Below are 26,574 nucleotides of genomic sequence, written 5' to 3'. Positions count from 1 at the left end.
TCAAGATCATGGATAGACATTAAAATGTGTGTATTAGAGGCTCTGAAAGTTGTAAAGTATTCCTTGATAAAATTTGTACTATTATTCTCTGTTTTTAAGCCCATTTATACTGCTTTTCTTATTCAAAATACTGGTCTATCAATCTACACTAAAAATTGTTCAGAAGCCTCCTGATAGATACATACCTGTACTTAAGTTTGAAAGCATTAGTTATGAGTGAACTAATATCCCTCAGAATGGTAAACCATGCCCCAAGGACCAACAGCCTGCCTTTGTGATAGTTTTAGTGAAACACTGCCAGATCATTCAGTGATGACAACTCCTGATCCAGGACTATTCTTGAACCTCAGTGTGTATCAGAGTTCCATGGAGAGCTAAAAAACACAGAGGCCCAAGCTCATTACTAAGTTCCCAGAGAATTGTGAGATAAACCAAGATTTGAGAACCACTGGTCTGGATGGGTGCTTCTCAAACTTTTAATATGCATGTGATTCACATGCAAACCACGTTAAAACAGCTTTTGTTTCAGTAGGGAGTGAGGTGGGGCTGGAAAGTCTCCTTTTCACAGACTCCTAGGTGATGTCAATACTGCTGGTCAATGGACTACATTTTGAGGAGCAAGAATCCAGTGGTACTTCTCCAATCTGGCTGCACGTTAGAATCTCCTGGGTAGCTATACAAAGTAAAGATGCCACCCCCAAAGATTTTTATTTAATTGGTCTGGACTGTGCCCTGGACATTGAGATTGTAAGTTCCCTAAGCAATTCTAATGTGCAGCCAAGTTGGGGAACCTCTAGAGCCCAACATACCAAGGCAGCAGTCAGCTAAATTTAAATAGTGGAATCCTCAACATAGCTTATTTCCTATGTACAGCCCCCAAGATGGAAATAAGGCTGCCACCACAATACATATAAATATGCCTAGACTTCAGCTAGCAGACCTATTGTTCCACCCAAGTGTGTCATGAACTCTGATCTAAAGCAAGTTACAAATCGGAGCTTCAGTTTCTTCATCTACCTAATGAGGACTGGAACCCCTGAGATAATAGTAAGAACAAAGTGAGAGTATTGGTGAAGGTGGTTCGGAGAGCAGTGTCTCATAAATAAGCATATACACAACTACCACACTTTTTGTACTCTTTTTACACTAAGAGATATGTATTTCACTTTTCACCACTAAGTCACAGTGAAACAGATATAAATGGGGAAGCACACAGGTAGCTCAATTTCTCACAAAGTGCTTAATGATGCAGTTCCAGGAATGCATTGTGTCATAAGAGGAGAACCGCCTGCAACAATTGAAGGATTAGTAAGGGATTACCAGCTCCAGGGAAAAGACAAAGGGCTCTCCTTTCCCAGGGTTGTCAGAGCTGCCTTTTGTCATTAACTTCAAATACACTTAATGAAAACATGGAGGTAGATTCACAGTTGCAAGTTATCGACTCCTAAAGAAACTTGCACAGAAGACAGAAGGAAAAGGATTTTAACACCAAAAAACACAGCCAGAGGCAGAGGAAGGAGTGGCATGGAGCTTTTTAATTTGGAAGGCAAAAAGGTTACACTTCATGGAAGGCAGAGGCTGTGCTAACAAATGTTTATTACAAAGTTGTTCTGGCTCGGAAGCCAGGGAACTTCTCTAGGCTCTCCATCTAAGCATAAATCTGAAGAAAATCCATGTGTCCAGCAAACTGCCATCTCAAAGAGCTCTTATCCAGGGGAAATTAAAAAGTGAACCTGAAAGAAAGAAGCAGAGAGGTAAGAAGAGATATATTCATGGTTTCTAAAATGTCTTGTGATACTACAGACAGGGCCTCAAATCCTTTGACCTAAATTCTAAACCTGTCTAGACAAAGGCAGTTACAGGGTTCCCCAATTCTGGAAAGTATTTAAACCAGGCTAGAACAACCAAAATAAACTGAGTATTTTTCACTGAACATTTTACAGAAGTATCCATAAAAACTAATGTTCAAATCTCAATTCCAAGACATAACTGACTTGGAACTGTAGATGCAGGTTCTAACGCTGGCTCTACAATTAATCAGCTGTGTGACTTCATGTAAGTCACTCTGACCTCCCTGATCCACAAACCCTCTTTGCGGTGAGAGGGCTGCAACTTAACCTAAAGAACTTTTCTGGATTTAGAAAGCTTATAAAGCACTAACTTCTTGTTGGGGTGGGAGGGGTGGGGAGTGGAAGAAAGAAGAATTCGAAAAACCCAGAAAAAGATCCCCAACCTCAGGTTTAACAAAGGACCAAAAGAGAAGGAATGGTTTTCATTTAAAGTAAGACTATTTTTGCCAAGAATGAGGTGGAGAGTAACTCCAAGAGAAGTGGCTTTCTTTCTCACCCCTCTGGGAGGGCTACCCACAGTGTGCTCCAACTCGGTGTGGCCAGGGGTGACCCCTTGTCTCCAGGCACCCCAATGTCCCCAGCCACAAGCAGTCCATTTTCCTGCAGTGTGCCATAAAAATACTGTCATCTTCCATGTGTGTCATGACTTGAGAAATGTTGGGAAACACTACCTTTCAGAAGAGGGGGGCTACCCCCAACATGAAAGGGCACCACCTTACTTTATGTATTTGGTTCAGGCGACCTGGAGATTCTAGCATCAGAGCTTAAAGGAAAGATTTTAGACTTCTAACCAGATTGCTTTTATTTTACTAACAATGGCACTTAAAGAAATGCTACATAATTGCAGAATATTCCTACATCAGTGGAATTAGAAGAAATATGTAAAACAAAGAGCAAAAATTGGGGAGCAAAAGTGATCACAGTGCCAAAAAAAAACCAAACAAATCTACTGAAACTCACCTATTCACTTCATCAAATTTCTTAAGCAAACTCTCTGACAATAGACTATGAACTAATACAACACATCAGTGCTAACAGCCAAGGTGAGAGAGGACTAGAGCACAGGCCACTTCAGGGAAGAGCCTTGACACTCTGAGAATGCTAAAAGAAATCCTCATTTATTAGGAAAGTCACGTTTTGAGATCTTATAATATTAAAACATTTAAATCTAAGACATTGGGACTGGTCCATCTAAAAGGCAAGAAAATGATTCATGAGAGTAAATTTCTTTGAAAATGGCTTTAAGAAAATTCCTATTTACATAGATCTGCTCCTTTCTTTTAAGGCAAAAGTGTATTTACCCGACAGTATTCTAAAAGCAGAGCTTCTAGGAGTCTTTGAATTATTAGCTCAACAAAACTGAACTATTCACCAGCTCAGAAGAATGATTTCAACTGTTAACCAGGGGATAAAGGTTTCAGGAAACTGACTAATAAAACTTCCTCCCCTGATAACAAGATATGTAAAGTGGAAGACACCTACGGAGAAGAGTGAGCATGGCTTCTTCAGTCTATTCACTCAAGTGGGAAAGACAGCACCATTCCATCAACCTGTTCCCATCACCTTAAGAGAAAGTAAGGCACAACACAAAGAACTATTCAAAATAATTACTCTCAGTAAAGTCACAAAAGATGATGCCAGACAGGGTCATTTCCATTTGGAATCTGTCTGCTTCCTCAGCACCATCTCTATTCAGACACCAGCCCTGAGCAGATATGCTCAAATACTGATTTTCATTCAAATCCATCTCATCCTAGATTCTACTCACCCAATTAAAACTAAAATTGGAGAAAATATGAATCAAAGCGAATCTAATCTTCTCATCTTACAGATGAGGCAACTGCCATCTGAGAGTCTGACAAATCTGTCCAGAGCTGTGCTGTCCAACACCACAGCCACTGGCCACAGGTGACTATTCAAACTGAGTTAACATTAAATAAAATTAAAAATTCAGTGTCTTAGACGTCTCTGGCGGCCCAGTGGTTAAGACTCTGTACTTCCAGTGCAAGAGGTGTGGGTTCAATCCCTGGTCAGGGAACTAAGATTCCACATGCTGTGGGGTGTGGCCAAAAAGGAAAAAAAAAAAACAGTGCCTCAGTCACACAGCCACATTTCTAATGTTTAATAACTAACTACATGTGACCAGTAGCTACCATACTGGGCAGCTGCAGACTCAGTTTGCCCAAAGCAAAGTTCCATTGGACAGCGCTGGCCCAGGGTCACCATCTTGAGATAAAGTCAGGTTTTCTGATGTGCATTCTCCTCCATTTCTTTCAGATCATATTAAAGATGACTTATTGTGCAGAAACATTTACCTCTAAGTTTTTCCCATTTAAAAAAGAGAAGCAACTTTAATACTGTTAAAGGAAACCTTCCAACAAGACATATATATTCATCATCCAAAAGTCTTTGAACACTATAGAGAGGAAGGAATATAAAAGTTTGGAATAAAAATGTCAGTTAACGAGTTCCTACTCAGTCACTTATTAGTTCCAGGCCCTGGACAAATCAATTTAAATTTCATCAATGTTTCCTTACCTCATGTATAGAAAGGGACTACTACTATTTGTCTACCTCCATCCTAGCATGCTGAGTGCCATGCTGAGTGCCAAAGAATTGATACTTTTCAACTGTGGTATTGGAGAAGACTCTTGAGAGTCCCTTGGACTGCAAGGCGATTCAACCAGTTCATCCTAAAGGAAATCAGTCCTGGGTGCTCATTGGAAGGACTGATGTTGAAGCTGAAACTCCCAATACTTTGGTCACCTGATGCGAAGAGCTGACTCATTGGAAAAGACCCTGATGCTGGGAAAGACTGAAGGCGGGAGAAGGGGATGACAGAGGATGAGATGGTTGGATGGATCACTGACTCGATAGATATGAGTTTGAGTAAGCTCAGGGAGTTGGTGATGGACAGGGAGGCCTGGCGTGCTGCAGCCCATGGGGTCGCAAAGAGTCAGACACAACTGAGCAACTGAACTGAACTGATCCCAGCATAAGCTGTGAGGATGACAAAGGTTGATATGTATAAAAATGCACGTGGAATGTGTGTGAGTCCTGCAAACCTTGTAATGTGATAACGGTAAAACATTCAACAAATGTTGTCTAACTTTGTAAAAGGCTTTATACAAACATCGTGCATTTTTAACTTTCCACGACCCTGATGGATGATGAAAACCTGGTAATGTATAAAAAGCAAAAACTGAAGGAAAAAAGCAAGGGAAAAAAAAGCAAAGCTCAGCTGAGGATCCACACAAACAGTGTGATCCTCCTCAAACACAATGGGACTATCATGAATACTATTAATCAGAGGCTTCAACAACCGCAAGAGACTCTGATGACCACCCAGGCCAATTCCCTCCCTGTAAATATAGGGGAAATCAGGGCTCAGTGACAAGCTTATTTCTCCATCCAACTAGTTAACAGCACAGCAAAGTCTACAACACAGGTCTTCTGACTTCTAGTCTCATGCTTGTGCCCCACTCTTACCATCCTTCATGTGGATTGTTTCCTTGGCTTCGTTCTTCTATAGCACATTCCTCATGTCTGAGCATCCACATAACTAATGATACAGCTATTTTACACAGCATTTCTTGCTGTTGAAAATGATTTACACAACAAACATGCACTATGACTGTTAGCTCTGTGCTAAGCTCTAAGGTCCCTATTCCCTGGGCATTTAAGAGTCCAGTGGGAGAGACAGGAAAATGAATGGTTTCATAAGTGTATGGTAAGTGCAGCATTAGGGACAGGCACAGGGGACCGTGAGAGCCCCAAGAGGCTCCTATGCAACCTGGGGGCAGAATGACTTGCAGCAGGAATCATCTGAGCTGCAAGGGTAGAGAAAATAAGGCAGGGACTTCATAAACACAAATCTGTAGGAGTCCCCTCAAGGTCCAGTGGTTAGGAGTCAGCAGTTTCACTGCCGGGGCCCAGGTTCCATCCCTAGCCAGGAACTAGGACTCCATAAGACACAAAGCTCAGCCAAATTTAAAAAACAGAACAAAATTTAAAAATTAAAAAAAATTTTTAAAAACCCACAAATCTACCTGATAGACCCTCTTTTTTTTTTTTTGGTAGTTTTCAATGAACCAAATACAAAATAGAGCAAAATCACCAATTAAGAGTCATCAATTATCAGGGGTTTTTTGGTAAAAAAAATAAGCAGATTCAACACTGGGCTGGAAGAAGCACAAGCTGGAATCAAGATTGCCGGGAGAAATATCAATAACCTCAGATATGCAGATGACACCACCCTTATGGCAGAAAGTGAAGAAGAACTAAAGAGCCTCTTGATGAAAGTGAAAGAGGAGAGTGAAAAAGTTGGCTTAAAGCTCAACGTTCAGAAAACTAAGATCATGGCATCTGGTCCCATCACTTCATGGGAAATAGATGGGGAAACAGTGGAAACAGTGTCAGACTTTATTTTTTGGGGCTCCAAAATCACTGCTGATGGTGATTGCAGCCATGAAATTAAAAGACGCTTACTCCTTGGAAGGAGGGTTATGGCCAACCTAGATAGCATATTTAAAAGCAGAGACATTACTTTGCCAACAAAGGTCAGTCTAGTCAAGGCTATGGTTTTTCCAGTGGTCATGTATGGATGTGAGAGTTGGACAATGAAGAAAGCTGAGCGCCAAAGAATTGATGCTTTTGAACTGTGGTGTTGGAGAAGACTCTTGGGAGCCCCTTGGACTGCAAGGAGATCCAACCAGTCCATCTAAAGGAGATCAGTCCTGGGTGTTCATTGGAAGGACTGATGTTGAAGCTGAAACTCCAATACTTTGGCCACCTCATGTGAAGATTTGACTCATTGGAAAAGGCCCTAATGCTGGGAAGGATTGGGAGCAGGAGGAGACGGGGACGACAGAGGATGAGATGGCTGGATGGCATCACTGACTCGATGGACATGGGTTTGGGTAAACTCCGGGAGTTGGTGATAGACAGGGAGGCCTGGTGTGCTGCGATTCATGGGGTCGCAAAGAGTCGGACACAACTGAGCGACTGAACTGAACGGAACTGAAAAAATTAAGCTCACTCTCCAACCAAGGAAAAAAAGGGGGGTTGAAAAAAAGACTATGCTAACTCAAAATGTTTTCTACAAATTTAGAGTATTCCCCTTTTTGAGAACTTATCTGATGGCTAAATCAATATAAGATGAAATGTCACAGAGAAAATGAAATAGAAACTAACCCCTCACTCACACACTCACACCCACACACACAAACTTTAAGCTGGCTGCCAGGAGAAGAGCAAAACCAGGTCTCAGTTCAGTTCAGTCGCTCAGCTGTGTTCGACTCTTTGCAACCCCATGGACTGCAGCACGCCAGGATTCCCTGTCCATCACCAACTCCTGGAGCTTACTCAAACTCATGTCCATCAAGTCAGAAACAGGTCTAGAATAAACCAAAATGGGAGCTCCTGAACTGACAAGATAAGAAAAAGAAATAAAAAGCACATCTGTGGACCACTGTACACTTGGTCTTCACATGTAACAAAATCCTAGGGTCACTGTAAGGTTGCATGCCCTTTTGTGCCTCACTCGACACTGCCCACTTCTGGTCAGAATGTAAAGCAACCCCCACCTAACATCTAGGCCCACCAGGACCTCTGCTGCCCTCCTGTGACTGGAAAGAAACTAGGTGTTATCACAAAGGTATTTGTGGTCTCTTCCCCTAAACTCAGTTTCTCTTTTGAGTTTTGTAGTCTATTCTCTCAGCAATGAAATGTACAAGCCACTAGGTGGCAGTAGAGCCTAGAAAATAACATGAAGATTCCCTTTAGAGGTAATTTTCTAGATTACTATAGTACTGACATTTACTGATGAATTCGAAAAGCCAATAGCAATTGCTTGTTGGAACATAGTTCCGTTAGTCAGAGTTATGTTCTGCCCAGCCTTGTAGCACCCTCGCTTCAGCCAGGATTACACAATACGAATTTTTAAAGACCTGTAGAACAGCCTCCACCATAAAAACAAAGTAACACTAACAAGGTTGCAGCACAAGCTGGTGGCAAACTATCTCCCCCAGGTTAAGCACACTTCCAAGCTCAGGTCTGTCCCTTAGTCAAAGCCCTGTTCTCTCTTCCCTCTGATCCAGGGCCGAATCATCAGCAACTTCCCTTCCCAAGCTGTGATCTCTTCCCTTCCGAACACTTCAGGTAGGCTGACATTTTCTGAAAAGAATTTCACAAGGAGACATGGAAAAACAAAACAGGAAATATTTACCTATAGTTATGTAAATCTTTAAATATTCAAATCTACTGAATATGATGCATTCATTCAAAATAGACTTACTGCCACCTAAGTGCCAAATATCATCACTTTAGAGGTACATGGATTCTCCCAACTCAGAAGCTCACTAGGAGCATTTTTCCTTTTTATAATAATTTTTTTAATATTATGAGTCTATTCTTGACCCCAGGAATAGCCACCGATACCAGCTAACTGAACAGCTAACTTTTACCATGGGTTTCTCACTCTGCTATCTCTGGACATGTTTTCAGGAGGCCATGAAGTCTGCAGTTTGAATAAGGTGGTGTTAACAGTAGTTTTTATATATTTATAAACTTCAAGAAGACAGTCAAGTCTTATAGCAGAGGGAAACAATGGGGACTGGAGGGATTCAAAGGAACTTTAGCTTAGTTTCTGTTCAAAATCTGTTCACTGCAAGTAATGAACATGGGGTTGTTATATTATTCTCTGTACTTTTCTGTATCTTTAACATTGTCATACAAGCAAAGAAAGTAACAAAGGAAAAGATGGTGGTAAAATAACTGTGGCCACATTTTAAACACATTTCTCTGACTGTGCAATTGTCAAAAACTTTATAATAAGCAATTTTTTTTTAGAAGGGTGATTTTTTTTTTAATATATATTTATTGACTGCCCCGGGTCTTGGTTGCAGCACGCAGTATCTTCAATCTTCATTGCAACATGTAGGATCTTTAGTTGCGGTACAGGAACTTCACTTGTGGTGAAGGAACTCTTAGTTGCAGCATGTAGAATCTAGTTCTCTGACCAGGGATTCAACCCAACCCCCTTCACTGAGAGCACGGAATCTTAGCCACTGGACCACCAGGGAAGTTCCTATAATAAGCAATTTTAAGCAAAAATTAGGGCTTCCCTGGTGGTTCAGATGGTAAAGAATCTGTCCGCAGTGTGGGAGACCCAGGTTTCCCTGGATCAGGAAGATTCCCTTGAGAAGAAAATGGCAACCCATTCCAGTATCCTTGCCTGAAGAATCCCTATGGACAAAGGAGCCTGGTGGGCTACAGTCCATGGGGTTGTAAAGAGTCGGACAAGACTGAGCAAGTAACACAAGCAAAAACAGATTTTAAAAACATTTTTTGACATCAGACTGGATTATCAGACTTAAAAGATTTCCAGCAAGGCTCTTTGAACCTCAGTTTCCCATTCATAAATGGAATTAGCAAGCTTATCCTCAAGAGGTTGTTCTGAAAATAAAATAAGACAGAATAAAAAGCACTTAAACCTGGTCCATGTGAGCATTCACTATCTGCTAACTTCCTTACTTCTCCTTGAAAACATTTCTTTAACTCAATGCCATTTTCTTCTGATCTGCCTTTTTCAGAGTTGCTGCTGGTTTTAAATGCTACCCCAAAATTCACAAAAAGCAGTACCCTATAGGTGTTTATTCTTTTTATACCCAACTCCCAACATACTTGGCAAATATGCAAAGTATTCAATTTTTGTTCTACCTTCTGATATAAATATTGAAAACTCACTTAAAAACCATTTTTCAAAGTGTTTTACGACACTGCATGTAGAACTGAATTAGAAACACAGAAAATGAGCAGAAAAATGTCTCTGTGACGACTGAGAGCAGGACAGCATAGTGTATGTCAAATGAAAGATCTCCGGGAAACAAACCCTGACGAGTCCCCCACAGAAGAATTCTCTACGAACATACCCTCTGTAGGATGATTTAACACTGCAATCTGGGATTGGAAGATTATGCTCTACCCTGGACCTATAATTCCCAGCTGAACAGGTGGCCTAGGTCGTTAATACGGTCTGCTGTATGCAGTTTCTGCTGAGCCTGCTTTTTTGTCTGTTTTTGTCATAATTTTGAAATACTAAGCTCTCTGCAGCAGAGTCCTCTTCCAATCATGACAGCCCTAAGAAATAATTTTTCATGATTTGGTATCTCCCTGATCCTAGAGAACATCCTTGGACTGCATGCTCTGTCTCCTTGTTAAAGCATACACCACCATGACTCATCTAGAAAAAAGTAACTTCAGAAATTTAGAGTAAGGCAATCCGAAGACTTATGACCTTTCCAGCAGGTTTACTATCAGAGCCCAAGGGTTACTCAGGATGTTCACAGGTCAGTGAAGGTCAGTGTTGTTGGCTAAGTTTTCTACCTGCACTTGAGAAGCTGTCATTGGTGAGACACCTCGCCTGTGGCCTCTGCTCCCAGACAGCATGGCAGCCACCTTCTCTCAGCCCCCACAGCACTCTGTTCAGGTCTTTAGCATGGCTCTAACTGCTGTTGGCACGTGGCTTCTCCATTAGACTGTTCACTTCTTGAAGACAGGAACTATATTTTCCTTTTCTTTGTATTCCCAGTATCAAGGCATTGACTGGCATATGAGAGAACAATTCAAGTCCTAATCAGGTCTCCAAAAAATTCAACTGTATTAGGATAGGAGAAAGAAGTGGTTCTCAACCTCTTTCACTGATATAAACCATCTCTGTCAACTTAACTATTGCCCAAAAAAGTGAAACTTCACCTGAACTAACAGGACTGTTTTAGAGACAATATAAAAAATGGAAAGGCTTTATGTAATACACTAAGTAACTGATTGACTTATGATAGAAACTGAAGTACAGTCAGTCACATTATTACATTTACCTTGCCCATGGCTGCTGTAACTCATGTGTTAGATTTCTGATTAATACAAAAATGACAGCTTTCCAAGTACAACAGAAAGAGGTTGGGCCTCTTCCCCCAGAGAGGGTAACATTTCCTAAGGTTCTCTTTTCTCTACCCCAGTGATAGCAACATTTAATTCTGTAAGGGAAAGGCAGAGAATAGAGTGCATTTACTCATCGGTAGGCAATGTGGGCTACTGGAAGAGCACCACTGGACTAGGACACTGCTCTGCTACCACTGAGCTACGCGGCCACGGAAAACCAGCAGACTGTTCTGGAACTCTCTTTCCTCATATATAAAATAAGTATTAATACAGAGTCAAGTGCTTCTCAGAGCTTTAGGATTCTGCTTAGCAAGGAAGGATGGAGGGGAGGGCACACTACACACGAGCGGAGCCCGAGCAAAGAGGGCGTTTCAACTCTGCCAATCAAAACAACCCTGGCTCCTCTGCCATTTATATATTGAGATTCTATTTTTTGGGCTCCGAAATCACTGCAGATGGTGATTGCAGCCAAGAAATTAAAAGACGCTTACTCCTTGGAAGGAAAGTTATGACCAACCTAGACAGCATATTAAAAAGCAGAGACATTACTTTACCAACAAAGGTCCATCTAGTCAAGGCTATGGTTTTTCCAGTAGTCATGTATGGATGTGAGAGTTGGACTATAAAGAAAGCTGAGCTCCGAAGAATTGATGCTTTTGAACTGTGGTGTTGGAGAAGACTCTTGAGAGCCCCTTGGACTGCAAGGAGATCCAACCAGTCCATCCTAAAGGAGATCAGTCCTGGGTGTTCATTGGAAGGACTGATGTTGTTAAAGCTGAAACTCCAATACTTTGGCCACCTCATGCGAAGATTTGACTCATTGGAAAAGGACCTAATGCTGGGAAGGATTGGGGGCAGGAGGAGACAGGGACGACAGAGGATGAGATGGTTGGATGGCATCACTGACTCGATGGACATGAGTTTTGGTAAACTCCGGGAGTTGGTAATGGACAGGGAGGCCTGGCGTGCTGCAGTTCATGGGGTCGCAAAGAATCGGAAATGACCGAGCAACTGAACTGAACTGATTGAGATACTTAGGGGAAAAAAAGAGCTCTACTGCTAAAAAAAAGGAAAACTGACAAATGAACCAAATACCATCTCATCTTATATTTTAAGGTGTTCTCCCAAGTTAATCCAATTTTCCCATTAATTTTTAATTTAGCACATATATTAGCAAGAAGCTATCACCATACAGCTATCTTTCATTTAGCATATACTATATGTGTATCAGGTGCAAGCACTGTACTAGGTACTATGGGTACAATGGCCCAGTATTTGAAGTTATCTGAGGCCAATCTCAGAAAAAAAAATTATAGAGCAAAACTAAAACCAAAATCTACAATTTATGTCTCTTCCAAGATCTCAGAGTTATTTTCATGGGGTTATTGGTCCAGAAATTAATGTATTAGCTACAAGCAAACTCTTTCTGCTATCTTAATGATTTCCAGAACAGTGAGAAGAGAAGGCAATGACCAAGATCAGCAGCACTGATCAATCATGATGATATTAACGCAACTTTGCAGACCAATATGGAAAATTCTGCAAACCTCTCATCAGCACTATGGGAACTCTGCCAACCATGATCAAAACCAGCCCTTCCAATCTCTGTTCCTAAAATCAACATCATGTGATAAGCACTAAGATCATCACTTACATTCCTCTAGTCTCCTCCTCCTCAGTTAAGTAAACAGGAACGATTCAGCCAACGAAGTTCATGACGACAAGGTGAAGGATGGTGCTGGCAAAGAGAAAATCAGCAAAGGCTCGCTCTGGGGAGATGCCTTGGAAATCCGCCTTGTTTTGTGGGTTGATCTGTATTCTCAGACAAACTGTACAAGAAGAAAAACACAAAAATGATTATCAAGTATGTAACATGTATGTCTAATGCACATACTCAGACCCTCTGACCCAATAATTCTATTCCAACAGAAGTGATACGTAATTCCATCAAAAGACATGTATAGGAATGATACCGATGGTGGTCCCCATATGGATGCAATCTAATATCTATCAATGGTAAAATAGGGGGTATTCTCCAGCAGTCCAGTAGTTAGGACTCAGCACTTTCACTGACAGGGACCCAGATTCCATCTCTGGTTGGAGAACTCAGATCTCACAAGTCGAGCAAACAAACAAACAAAAAAAACCACAAACAAACAAAACAGTAAAATGGGTAAATTATGGCATATGCATACAACAGATACCATATAGCAATTGAAAGAACTTCACAACATGGATTTCCACAAATATCATGATGAGCAATACAATCCAGACACCAAAAAATACATTCTTATGATTCTCCTTCTACAAAGCTTAAAACCGGCCAAAAACAATCTACAGTAATACACGTCAGGACAGTGGTTTTTAATCTTTCACAGAAAGAGAGATGACTTGGAAAGCATGCGGAGAGACCTTTAGAGTGCTGGTAATATTCTATATCTTGATGTGGTAGTGGTTAAAAAGGTAAATTTTAAAAAGTTCATCAAGTTGTACACTTAAATTTTCTGCTGTTGTTTGTTAAAGGGAACAATATGACTTCTCAGAGTTAAACTAAAAATCAAAGGCTTACTTAGAAAAAATATATATACAACCAGAAAATCCTGAGAACTCTCTTATCTCCTGACTTAAGTTTATTAACTTTTAAAGACTGAGATGCAGTTGAGGTAGTAACAAAGGAGGCGGCTGAGACCAAGTTATAAAATTGTGAATTATTACCAACAGAACATGTATATTAGACAGCAGAGATGCGTATCCAGAAGGACCGCACAGTTAATAGCTAATCGTTGATCTCCCAGTTCCAGCAGCTGCTGGTCTCAAAAAAGGCAAGAGATCTAAGTTACATAGCTCTGACAGAGAACTCTCCTTTGCCCCCTTCTGTACCCTTAAAGATTGCAACCTGATACTGTAGCCACAGTCACCACTTGACATGAAAAGAAAGTTCTAGGGATACACTATTCCAAAATATTTTTATACCTGTGACAAATGATTACACAATTTAACTCAAATTCACTTCAGGCTAGCATCTGGTCCCATCGCTTCATGGCAAATAGATGGGGAAACGGTGGAAACAGTGACAGACTTTATTTTTTTGGGCTCCAAAATCACTGCAGATGGTGACTGCAGCCATGAAATTAAAAGATGCTTGCTCCTTGGAAGAAAAGCTATGACCAACCTAGACAGCATATTAAAAAGCAGAGACGTTACTTTACCAACAAAGGTCCATCTAGTCAAAGCTATGGTTTTTCCAGCAGTCATGTGTGGATGTGAGAGTTGGACTATAAAGAAAGCTGAGCTCCAAAGAATTGACACTTTTGAACTGTGGTGTTGTAGAAGACTCTTGAGAGTCCCTTGGACTGCAAGGAGATCCAACCAGTCCATCCTAAAGGAAATCAGTCCTGAATATTCATTGGAAGGACTGATGCTGAAGCTGAAACTCCAATACTTTGGCCACCTGATGCAAAGAACTGACTCACTGGAAAAGACCCTGATGCTGGGAAAGATTGAAGGCAGGAGAAGGGGACGAGAGAGGATGAGATGGTTGGATGGCAACACCGACTCGATGGACATGAGTTTGAGTAATCTCCGGGAGTTGGTGATGGACAGGGAGGCCTGGTGTGCTGCAGTCCATGGGGTCACAGAGTCAGACACAACTAAGAGACTGAACTGAACTGAGCATCCATTTTACCACTAACCAAAAGAAGGCAACGAACTGAGATCTAACCCAAAGGTCAGAAAACTACTAGACTAGTTCTCAAGAGTCCATCACTATGGCAAGAGAGTTGTCATTATGCTTAAACACGCAAACACTGTGGAAACACCGCTGATGTTTTCAGGAAACTGGACCCTTCAAAACATGAAGGACATTGACTGAAACAAGGGCGGCCAATTAAAATCTGCTGGGGTGAGTACATCTTGATTCATCCATTTGCCATAGCAACTAGCAACATCTATTAATATTTAAAATATTGCTACCTTTTAACTAAAGAATTTATCTTACAGAACAAGGACATTCTAACAGCATGTACCTAAAGCTGAAAAAAAAGTAAAAACAGTCCAAATGACATCAAGGGATTATTTAAATAAATTACACTACAGACATGCAATAAAATCCCATGCAATTATTCAAAAGAATGAGGTGAATTCTCGATAGGTTGACAGTAAAGATATCTAAAATATATTAAGTGAAAAAAAGCCAAGAATATTACACTATTCTATTCCATATTTCTCTTAAAGTAAATATATTTTCTCATTTTTCTTGGAATGTAGAAAAAAATCTGGAGAAAGAGATACCACACACAATTAACAGCCGCTATCGGAGAAGGCAATGGCACCCCACTCCAGTACTCTTGCCTGGAAAATCCCATGGATGGAGGAGCCTGGTAGGCCACAGTCCATGGGGTCGCTAAGAGTTGGACACAAATGAGTGACTTCACTTTCACTTTTCCCTTTCATGCAATGGAGAAGGAAATGGCAACCCACTCCAGTATTCTTGCCTGGAGAATCCCAGTGATGGTGGAGCCCGATGGGCTGCCGTCTATGGGGTCGCACAGAGTCGGACACGACTGAAGCGACTTAGCAGCAGCATTGGGGTAAAGGTGGGAGTAGAGTAGTGCTTGAGAAAGGGGGACAAAAGGAAAGAGAAACTCCCCATGAAGGTGAATAAGGAAATGAATTGATGTTACCATTTTGACAATCACAGTAACCAAAGTTACTTCAGTAACAACATACGAGTCAGAATCTTGCAGAGATGCAAAGGACTCTGAATGTCATAGAGACCAACATCCCTTATGATGCACAAAATGCCCAAGAGGTGGTGGGGATGGGCATGCCAAGAGGGCTGCATGAATCAGCTGGGAATTGTTTCAAAATATACTCACCATTTCCGGAATCTGGTAAGTCATCCCCAGGTAGAGAATTACAAACCATCCAGAGCCTGTGTTATCACAGAGGCAACACATCCCCTACATGCAGGGGTGAAAAAAAGGCAAAGAACACCTGTTCAGAAAGTGTTAGTCTCTCAGTCATGTCCAACACTTTGTGACCCTATAGACTGTAGTCCTCCAGGTTCCTCTGTCCATAGAATTCTCCAGGCAAAAAGAATACTGGAGTGGGTTGCCATTCCCTTCTCCAAGGGATCTTCCCAACCCAGGGATCAAACCTGCATCTCTTGCATTGCAGGTAGATTCTTTACTGAGTCATCATGGAAGCCCTCTGTTCAAAAAAACCCCTCCACAAATATCCTCAGTCCCTCCCTGAGCACTTCCAAAATGGAAACGTACTACCTCCTGAGGCAGCTTGCTCCATTTCAGTGGTTCTAATTTATCTCCTTAAATGTTCATTTATTCAGCAAAATATTTACTGAGCATCTACTATGGGCCATGCAGTGTGCTAGGATTATGGCACAGAATAAGACAAGAGTCTGGTTCCCAAAGAACTTACACTTCAATGAAGAGAAACATAATAAATGAGAAAACAAATAAATAAGGAAATATGAGGTAGAGATATGTGCTGTAAAGAAAACAAGGTAATGTAAGAGTGACCGGGAAGCTACTTCTTATTTGGTGGTAACAGAAGATCTCTCTAACAAGGTGCTATTTTAAGACCAAAATATGATAGGCGCCAACTATGGAAAGATCTAGGGGCAGAGCGTTCCAGGCAGCAAGAACAATGTTGACATGCTCTAGGTACAACATGTCAGACTGACTAGACTGTAGTGATCAAGGGCAAGAGGGGGACAAGGGCCAAATCCAGTGGGGCTTTGTAAGCTTCAGTTAACAGTCTGGATGTAGCTCTAAGAGCAATGGAGTAATATTTCAAAGCTTTGAGCCAATGAGTAAAATAATCTGATTTACATTTTTTAAGGATGGAAGAACTGCAATATAGAGAATGGTTTGCAGAGTTAAAGAAACAAAAAGAGTCATGTAGGAGCCAAAGAGCTTGGGTAATGGTAGTAAAATGGACAGAAGTGGAGAGATACAGGCTATGTTTTGGAAAAGAAGGGCTTGCTGATATAATGGATATGGGAGATAAGAGACATCAAGGCATCAAGAAAACCTCCTAAATTTTTAGCTTCGACAATTTAACCAACATTGACACTATGTTCTGACTGACGAAGAGAAAGATGGTTGGGCAGGAAGATTCAATTTGGAGTTGTGTGTTAGACATCAAGTGGGCAACTGGCCTTACTAATTTGGAATTCAGGGAACAGGTTAAAACTGAAAATATTAATGTAGTAGTTGCAGTTACATAGATATTATTTAAATTCACCTGAAGGAAAGAAATAGAGAATGGGTCTGGAACCACACCCTCAGACCGAGAAGCACCTAGCACAAACAGTAGGAAAGAAAAACCAATGAGGGAAGAGAGAACAACCAGGAGAGTGTAGTGTTATAAAAGTCTCGAGAAGAAAGTACTTCATTCACTCAGAAGGAAGCAGCCAACTATGTTAACTGCTAAATGTTGCTGAGCCTTCAGGCAAGGTGAGGTGTGTGCCATTAGATCTGGCAAGAGGGAAAGAGTGGTTTCACTGTAGTGCTGGGGAAAGACCACCACCAAGAGTGGGTTAATAGCAAATGGAAAGTGAGAAAGCAGAAACAACAACTAGATAACTAGACTAGACTATTGTTTCAAGGAATTCCATGATGATGGAAAAGAAATGGAACAGTAGCTAGAGGGGTATCTGGAGTCAAATTAATTTTTTAATTAGATGATTAATTAGAGCATGTTTGTATGATGGGAATGATCCAGTGGAGGGAAATTAATGGTACAGAAAGGAGGGATGACTACAGAAGCCGAGTTCTTGAGTGAGCAAGGGACATCAAGATGCTCTTCACAATTGGAGGAGGTGGCCTCTGATAGGAAAGGGATATATCATCCACCATCACAGGAAGTAAGTCAGAGAGCAGGGGTACAAGTGGAGGTGAGCTGCTATGATTCCTTGCTGGAAAAGGAAAAGCAAAAAACAAAGCAAGATCAACTGAGAATAAAGCAAAAGAGAAAAGACAGGTGAGAGTGCAGAGAGAAATTATGAAGCATGTCTTGGAAAAGCAAACATATTAGGGAAGTGTTACAGGACCACTATTCTCACCAATACTTCTCCATCACAGCACCATATCCAGGTCTACTTGCCTGCATCTCCCAACAGATTATAAACCCTGTGGGAGTAGAGAGCACATCTGCATGTTCCATAGTTAAATTCTCAGTTCCCTGCCAGGAAACCTGGCACATAAATGTCCAACATTCCTTAACTTATCATAGGCATGCTCACAACTGAACATCCAGTATTAAGCACTGATTGATGAACAGAGCATTACACGCCTACAGAACATGGGAGGAAGACCTAAATCTCAAGAGCCAGGCAAGGGCTCAAAGGGAAGCAGCACTTGAGCTGTCTAAGAAGTGAAGGAATCTTGCAGGCAATCAAACAAAGGTAAAATAGCTTAATACACGTTGGCATGTTCAGGGAATAATAAGTAATACAATAATACTGGAATATAAAGTACAGAGGAGGTGGAGACAAGAGATGAAGCTCGCGATGCGGCCAGGACCAGATCATCAAAGAGCCTCTATACCATTAAAAAATATTTTAAATTTCTCTTTGGATACAGACAAATTTTCTGTGGGGAGTAGAATAGTTAGATCTGCAAGTCAAATCAAGCCTGCAAACACAGCCGAAGAAGGACTGGAGGGAGAGACAAGAGGCTGGGAGATCAATAAGGAAGATTACAGTAGCCCAGATAGCAGATATTGAGCACCTGAGTGACAAAGACAAACAGCTAGCAATGGATATGAGATTTACAAACAGACTGTCAGGCATAATGCTGCCAAACTCCCAATCTCTTTGCTATGGGCCTGGGAATCTAATAGATAATTCCCAAAGAAACACTGGACTCCAGTCTTCATAGCCAAAGAGCTGCCATGAGAAAGAAAACACTCTGAATTAGGCCTCCTTACCTTTCAAATTTGAACCGTTTTGGATCTATAAACTAGGGGAAACAAAACTTTTTTAATTCCAAAAGTATTTCATAAAGATTAGAAAACAGAATAGACAAAAGCTGGGAAACTACTTAAAAACTGATTTCAAGATCAAAGACTTATTTTAAGGACAGTCTTAATGTTTTCTACACATCCATCCTAAATAGCACTTTAAAGGAGAAAAAAAAGGGATTTCAATCAAGTGAAAAAGGAAAAACTAGAAGGGCTGCCAACACTGGGATGCTATTCTGAAGAAGGGACAGGTGTCCTCTTCTAGACATATCTAACCACAGATAAACAGTCAGCTGCTGAGGATGTCTGAAATCTGTCTGGAAGAAGAAAAATATTCTATCATTGAAGTCTTCTACACTGTAAACTGTTGATCCAAAAAACAACAAAAAAAAATAGATTTCTCAATGGCGATTTTCTGCCTCTGGCTCCTTCTTGAAACCATGGATAAGTCTCCCCAGTCATGAGGGAATAGAAGAAAACAGATCATTTTCACTGGGCCCAAATAATATCAGGCTTTAAAAAAAAAAAAAAAGTGACAGGATCTGGTACTGATTTATAATGTACTAGTCAATTTCCAAAGAGCATATGCTAAATAACAAATGCAGAAGGGATGGAAGAGAACAGACTACCAAAAAGAAATTAAGGGAACCAGATTAGAGAACTTTCCCCTCCAATTTATCCTACACATTAACACCAATTTTAAGTCTCTCCTTCACTCAAATCTAAAAAAATTTTTAAATATTTTAAATGCTTAGATGCATTCCTATTACCTACAGGATAAAATTCCTTGGCCTGGCCCTCAAAGTTCTAGCACCCAGAACTACCTAATTGCCACAATAATTGCCTACAATTCCCTCTCTCAGCCAAACTGACCTCCTCCCTTCTCTTCCAATAGATAGAACAACTTGGGGAAGTTAGAAACCCCAGCACAATAAACGGACACAAGGCAGTGGTGGATTTAGTAAGGTCAAAGGTGTCAAAAGAAATGCAAATAAAAATAGACAAATGGGACCGAATTAAACTTAAAAACGCTTGCACAGCAAAGGAAACTATAAACAAAAAGAAAAAGAAAACCCTCAGAATGGGAGAAAGCAACTGACAAAGGATTAATCTCCAAAATATACAAGCAGCTCATGCAGCTCAATGTAAGAAAGACAAAGAAACCAACCAAAACATGGGCAGAAGACCTAAACAGACATTTCTCCAAAGACGTATCAGTTCAGTTCAGTTGCTCAGTCATGTCCGACTCTTTGCGACCCCATGGACCAAGGCACACCAGGCCTCCCTGTCCATCACCAACTCCTGGAGTTTACCCAAACTCATGTCCGTTGAGTCCGTGATGCCATCCAACCATTTCATCCTCTGTCATCCCCTTCTCCCACCTTCAATCTTTCCCAGCATCACGGTCTTTTCGAATGAGTCAGTTCTTCAAATCAGGTGGCCAAAGTATTGGAGTTTCAGTTTCAGCATCGGTCCTTTCAATGAATATTCAGGACTGATTTCCTTTAGGATGGACTGGTTGGATTTCCTTGCAGTCCAAGGGACTCTCAATAGTCTTCTCCAACACCACAGCTCAAAAGTATCAATTCTTCAGCACTCAGCTTTCTTTATAGTCCAACTCTCACATCCATACATGACTACTGGAAAAACCATAGCTTTGACTAGACGGACCTTTCTAGGTAAAGTAATGTCTCTGCTGTTTAATATGCTGTCTAGGTTGGTCATAACTTTCCTTCCAAGGAGCAAGAATCTTTTAATTTCATGGCTGCAATCACCATCTGCAGTGATTTTGGAGCCCCCCAAAATAAAGTCAGCCACTGTTTCCCCATCTATTTCCCATGAAGTGATGGGACCAGGTGCATGATCTTAGTTTTCTGAATGTTGAGTTTTAAGCCAACTTTTTCACTCTCCTCTTTCACTTTCATCAAGAGGCTCTTTAGTTCTTCTTCACTTTCTGCCATAAGGGTAGTGTCATCTGCATAACTGAGGTTACTGATATTTCTCCCTGCAATCTTGATTCCAGCTTGTGCTTCATCCAGCCCAGTGTTTCTCATGATGTACCCTGCATATAAGTTATATAAGCAGAGTGACAATATATAGCCTTGACGTACTCCTTTCCCGATTTGGAACCAGTCTGTTGTTCCATGTCCAGTTCTAACTGTTGCTTCCTGACCTGCATACAGATTTCTCAAGAGACAGGTCAGATGGTCTGGTATTCCCACCTGTCAGAATTTTCTACAGTTTATTGTGATCCACACAGTCAAAGGCTTTGGCATAGTCAATAAAGCAGAAGTAGATGTTTTTCTGGAACTCTCTTGCTTTTTCAATGATCCAGTGGATGTTAGCAATTTGATCTCTGGTTCCTCTGCCTTTTCTAAATCCAGCCAATAAACACATGAAATGATGCTCAACATGGCTATTAGAGAAATACAAACCAAAACAACAATGAGGTATCACTACCTCACACTGGTCAGAATGGCCACCATCAAAAAATGTATTATACAAACAATAAATGCTGGAGAGGATATGGAAAAGAGAGAACCCTCTTCCACTGTTGGTGGGAACATAAACTGAGGCAGCCAGTATGAAGATTACTTTAAAAACTAAGAATAAGACTACCGTATAACCCAGGAATCCCACTACTGGGCATACACCCTGAGAAAGCCATAATTCAAAAAGACACATGTACTCCAAATCTCACTGCAACACTATTTACAATAGTCAGGACATGGAAGCAACCAAGATGCCCATCAACAGATAAATGGATAAAGAAGCTGTACATACATACAATGGAATATTACTCAGCCATAAAAAGGAACAAATTTGAGGGTGCTGAACTGAGGTGGATGAACCTAGAGCCTGTTACACAGAGTGAAGTCATTCAGAAACAAAAAAACAAATATCATATATTGACACATATATATGGAATCTAGAGAAATGGTACTCATGAACCTATATGCAGGGCAGGAACAGAATAGCAGACAGAACAGACTTGTGGACACAGCAGGGGAAGAAAAGGGTGGGATGAATTGAGAGAGTAGCACTGAAACATACATTACCATGTTTGAAACAGATAGCTACTGGGAGGCTGCTGTGTAACTTAGGGCTATATGACAACCTAGAGATAGGGGATGGGGGTGTGGAAGTGGGAGGGAATTTCAAGAGGGAGGGGATACAGGTATCCTTATGGTCGATTCACTCTGTTGTATGGCAGAAACCAACACAACATTGTAAAGCAATTATCCTCCAGTTAAAAATAAGTTTTAAAAAAACAAAATTTAAAAAATAAAAAGAAATGCAACCAATACCCTTCCACAGTAACTATGAATTGTCCTGAATCCTTTTTCCTAAAGTAACTTTCATTTCTTAGACCCAATTACCTATTATCCAACAGCTATGAAATCACAATCCCCCACAAGAACTCCTATTGCCGCTAACTACGCATTTTCTTCAATAACAAGCCATCAACTTCTCATTGGGGAGGAAGTTAGGGTCTGCCGATTCAATTTTAGCCACAGCAGCCTCAAACACAGAGACTTGGCATAAGGAAAAATTATCTGCTCAAAAATTCTTCTGATTGTATCACACCAATAACAGAACTATGAGAATGAAAGCTGAGTTCAAGATAGTAAAATAACAGCTTCCGAGTTGGGTTTTCCATTTTAAAAGTTTACCAACTTCAAAGCTGTGTTAAAGTTAAGTAAAAGTTGAAATGCAGTTTTCCCTGGACCAATATGAAGTGAAGTGGATCACCAGGTTGAGCAGCAGAATGAAGGTGTTTCTAGATTTAAGTCCAGTTCTTCGGCGGCTTTTTGGTGTTAGGTACGACAACCTGAATGAGCCTCAATTTCCCCACTCACAAAAACAGGGCAATGCAGATTCCCCTCACAACTTCAGAAGGCGGTGGTCTGATACAGAACCGAGTACTGTGGAAATATAAGCACGCACCAAAGCAACACATTATTATTGACATCACTTATAGAATTATTACCCGCTAGGATGAAGCTTCCCACACAAGAGATGAAGCCCGAGAGGAAGGAGTTGAAGGGGAAGGTCCCCACGAGGAGACAATAACCGAATTGCAGCGCTCCGGTCAGCAGTATATACAGGAGGTACGCGTCCAACAACTTCAAACGCTGAGGAGTGGAGCTCAAGTACTCTTCTAAGAACCGCGAGATGACGGACAACACAGACGCCGACATGGCTACACTCGGCTACAACCTGAATATTCCCGCCGGCGTACCCTCAAACGCCTAACTGACCAGACCACCACACCGGATGTAGTGTTGGCGCATGCGCACCGCGGATATCCCAGCTCCGCCCTCCTCGAGTTGCCATTTTGCGCAGGCGTATAGGCCGGCCAAGGCGCCAAACAAGTATTGCGCAGACGCAGAATACGTCTACTGCATGAGAACTACAGCCAGAGAAAGTTAGTGCGCCTGCGCAACAGGTCTGTCCCGGGGCTGGAGACGTGTACTCTTTTTGCCCTGTTTCCGCCGTCAGGTTAGTGACGCCCACAGTTGCTCTAGCAACAGGGTAGCGTGGGAGGAAGAGGAGGATAGGTTTTTCAGCGGACAGCGTGGCTACCCGAGGGTTCCGGCTTTCTTTGGTTCTTGGGCGTCCTAATTGGATCTGCTTTAAGTCGATGTCTGGTGCTTTCTGGGTTTCGGTACCCGCTCGGCCCTAATTCTGTTAAGGGCACTAACTGCAGATGCCTGGTCCAGATCATTAGAAGAAGTCAAGTTGTCCCTCAGTGAGAACCTCCGGAGCCGGTCACTGCGTAGGCATCAGTTTAGACTTGGTTATTGGAGAAGGCAAGTGCGGGGCAGAGGGAGGGAGCTCGACCTCCGTCCGGCCCTGAACTCGATTTGGGAGCTGACCTCTTGAGGACCCTTAGGAATAAGCGCGGTAGAACCTAGGCCCGTAGGTGTTCATTCAATCAGCAGACATTTATTGGACGCCTCCTCCAGCCCCCATTTTGCTAAATGCTAAATTGTAGGTTGTTATGCTAGATTGCAGGTATCCTCAGGGAAATATGATATAGTCTCAAAAGAGCTGGTGATGGACAGGGGCGGGGAGAAAGTCCATTAAATTGCATAAGAGTATATGATCAAGTTTAGCAGCCTTCTATTCCCAAGCTATCATCTTGAACCTGTCGTACTATCCCAGAATGACAGCTCTGAAAGGCCTGTAAGAGCATTGCCTGTTGCCTGATTCAAACTCTACCCGCTGCAACTTATTTTGCAGAGGAAACTAAAGGTTTGAGGGTTTGTATTTTAACAAGTGAGATTAACTATTCATATCTAGCATTTTAACTTTTTTTGAAAAATAAGATATACCTTAATTTCTGGCATTTTCTGTGTTTTAATTTCATATGAATCTGACCTTCCAGACTTAGTCTTTCTCCCTCTGACTGCAAGTAGTACATGAACCAAGTACTTTTACAGCTTACATTTAATAACTTTGAACTATCCTAGGCATTCAAGCAAAATTCCTAAAACAGCAAGTTTCCTTCATTCATTTTCACTTTTTATTTGTGTTTAAACTGGAACCAAATGAGCATCACAAAATGTACTGATTAACAGTCGTGAGCAAAACCTTGCTTAGTTCTAGAAAGAAGAGATGTAATCCATGTCCTCAAAAAACTTTACAACCTATTTGAAGATATATTCATATTCACACTCATGGAGATTTACACTGTTATCAGAACTTCAATCTAAACTCTCTTATATTGCTGAGAAAAAAGTGCATAACCATGCCAGTTCTGAATTTCAATATAATAAGGCAAGAAGCCTCAGTTTCTCTGACAAGTTGAAACTTTCTCCCTGCTTCATCAGTAAGTTGGAGCAGGAAATGGCAACCCACTCCAGTACTCTTGCCTGGAAAATCACATGGATGGCGGAGCCTGGTAGGCTACAGTCCATGGGGTCACGAAGAGTTGGACACGACTGAGCGACTTCACTTTCACTTTTCACTTTCACGAATTGGAGAAGGAAATGGCAACCCACTCCAGTGTTCTTGCCTGGAGAATCCCAGGGACGGAGGAGCCTGGTGGGCTGCCGTCTATGGGGTCACACAGAGTCGGACACGACTGAAGCAACTTAGCAGCAGCAGCAGTAAGTAGGACAGTAGCTCCCTCACCAGTATTCAACTTCAAACTTTAAAAACTAGGCAGATGCTGTTTAATCATTTAGGAGTGGATTCCTCAGGAGAATCATCCAGGCTCCTTCCAGTAGTCTCTCTCTTATATTTTGTCTACCTTTGATCCTTGTCTACTATCATCATTAGCATCTCCACAGGAACTCCCAAAGGGGGAAAGCAGAAGAGATGAAAAACATCAAATTCACTCACTGAATACATCCTTTTCTGAGATCTGCAAAGTCAAACACCAATATAATAAACTAAAGCTTTCTGGAGTACTTAAAACAGCAAGAAGTAGTCTTCTGTGTTCAGTTTATGATTCTATAATCATTCAAACATTTTTTTTGACTGATCTCTCAATGGGAAATTGTTAATACTAGTGTTAGTTTCAGTATTTTAAATCAGAATCTCTATGTAAAAAGTCATGTCCTGAGTACTCAAGTACATACCTGAGTACATACTCAAGAGTCAGATAATCCTGGGTTTGAACCTTGATTCTGTTGTTTTGTTGTTGTTTAGTTGCTAAGTCATGTCTGACTCTTTGCAACACCATGGACTGTAGCCTGCCAGGCTCCTCTGTCCTTGGGATTTCCCAGACAAGAATACTGGAGTGGGTTGCTATTTCCTTCTCCAGAAAATCTTCCAGACCCAGCGATCAAACCCGTGTGTCCTGCATTGGCAGGCAGATTCTTTACCACTGAGCCACCAAAGAAGCCCTGCTGTTGGCTGGTTCTCTAATCCAGGACAAGTCAGTTAGTCTGACGGCCTCATTTTCCTCTTGTTCAAGATGGAAACAATACCTGGCTTATTGGATTGTTGACTGAAGTAAAAATGCACAATGTGAGAGCTGTGAGTTTCAGTTTTATTGGGGGATTTACTGAGGACCATAGCCCAAGAGACAATGTCTCAGGTAGCTCTGAGGAACTGCTCTAAAGAGGTAGGGGAGAGGTGATCATGTCTTTGTGGAGAAGGGAGTGGTTAAGTGCTGTCAAGCACATCCTGGTAGAGGGCTACTGCTAGTCACAAGGCACAGATATCTTAGTTAATGATTTTTGTGCTTTTCTAAGTATGGGAAAATGCAAGAAGTTGGGTTGCAGGAAAACGGGGCATAAGAGGATGGTCACTTCCCAAGTCTTGGGCAAGACCCTGGGATAAGCCACAAAGTGAGTGTCCTTGGCTTCCTACAGGAAAGAATTCAAGAACTAGATGAAGTGGAGTGAAAGCAGGTTTATTGAGGGAGTTACATGTTCCACAGACAGAGTGTGGGCCATCTCAGAGGAGAGAAGCCCCGTGGTTATTAGTTTGTATAGGTTGGGTAATTTCATAGGCTAACAAGTGGGAAGATTTTTCCAACTATTTGGGAAAAGGAGTGGGGGTTTCTAGAAATTGGGGTACCGCTCACTTTTGGGGCTTTTATGGCCAATCTCAGAACTGTCATAGTGCCTGTGGGTATGTCATTGAGCATGCACATGTATTACAGTGAGCTTATAATGAGGCTCAAGGTCTATTGGAATTTGAATCTCCCACTATCTTGGGCCTACTTGGTTCTAAATGGTATTTGTCCTATCCTCTATTTTTTTTTTTTTTTTTGGCGGGGGGAACGGGGGGCAGGCCACATGGCTTGTGGGATCTTAGTTCCTCCATCAGGGGTTGAACC

The 26,574-nt window shown here is 41.5% G+C and overlaps 1 protein-coding gene across 2 annotated transcripts; it reads right to left on the bottom strand.

Annotated features, from left to right (window-relative positions):
- Window positions 1-1,514: 1,514 nt before the first annotated feature.
- Window positions 1,515-23,058, bottom strand: DAD1 (defender against cell death 1). 2 transcript variants are annotated; one of them, XM_081506720.1, is made up of 3 exons: window positions 22,768-23,058; window positions 12,445-12,619; window positions 1,515-1,733 (listed from the first exon to the last, which is right to left on the bottom strand). In XM_081506720.1, the coding sequence occupies exons 1-2, from the start codon at window positions 22,976-22,978 to the stop codon at window positions 12,489-12,491; spliced, it is 342 nt and encodes a 113-aa protein (XP_081362846.1). In that variant the 5' UTR covers window positions 22,979-23,058; the 3' UTR covers window positions 1,515-1,733; window positions 12,445-12,488. The 2 variants fall into 2 exon arrangements, with proteins under 2 accessions (XP_081362846.1, XP_081362847.1); XM_081506721.1 differs by lacking the exon at window positions 1,515-1,733 and adding an exon at window positions 8,708-9,305.
- Between the last annotated feature and the right edge of the window lie 3,516 nt (window positions 23,059-26,574).

This window comes from Giraffa tippelskirchi, chromosome 7, assembly GCF_054371585.1.
Source record: "Giraffa tippelskirchi isolate mGirTip1 chromosome 7, T2T-mGirTip1v1.2.pri, whole genome shotgun sequence".
NCBI lineage: Eukaryota > Metazoa > Chordata > Mammalia > Artiodactyla > Giraffidae > Giraffa > Giraffa tippelskirchi.
The sequence above is the reverse complement of the archived record's forward strand: the minus strand, read 5'-3'. Positions and strand labels throughout refer to the sequence as shown.

What these genes read in the sequence shown, in the direction of transcription:
- DAD1 (XM_081506720.1), bottom strand. Translation starts at nt 22,978, where the DNA reads ATGTCGGCGTCTGTGTTGTCCGTCATCTCGCGGTTCTTAGAAGAGTAC. An exon ending in GGGAAGCTTCATCCTAGCGG is followed by an intron (nt 12,620 to 22,767) that starts GTAATAATTCTA and finishes CTTCTTGTACAG; the next exon opens with TTTGTCTGAGAATACAGATC.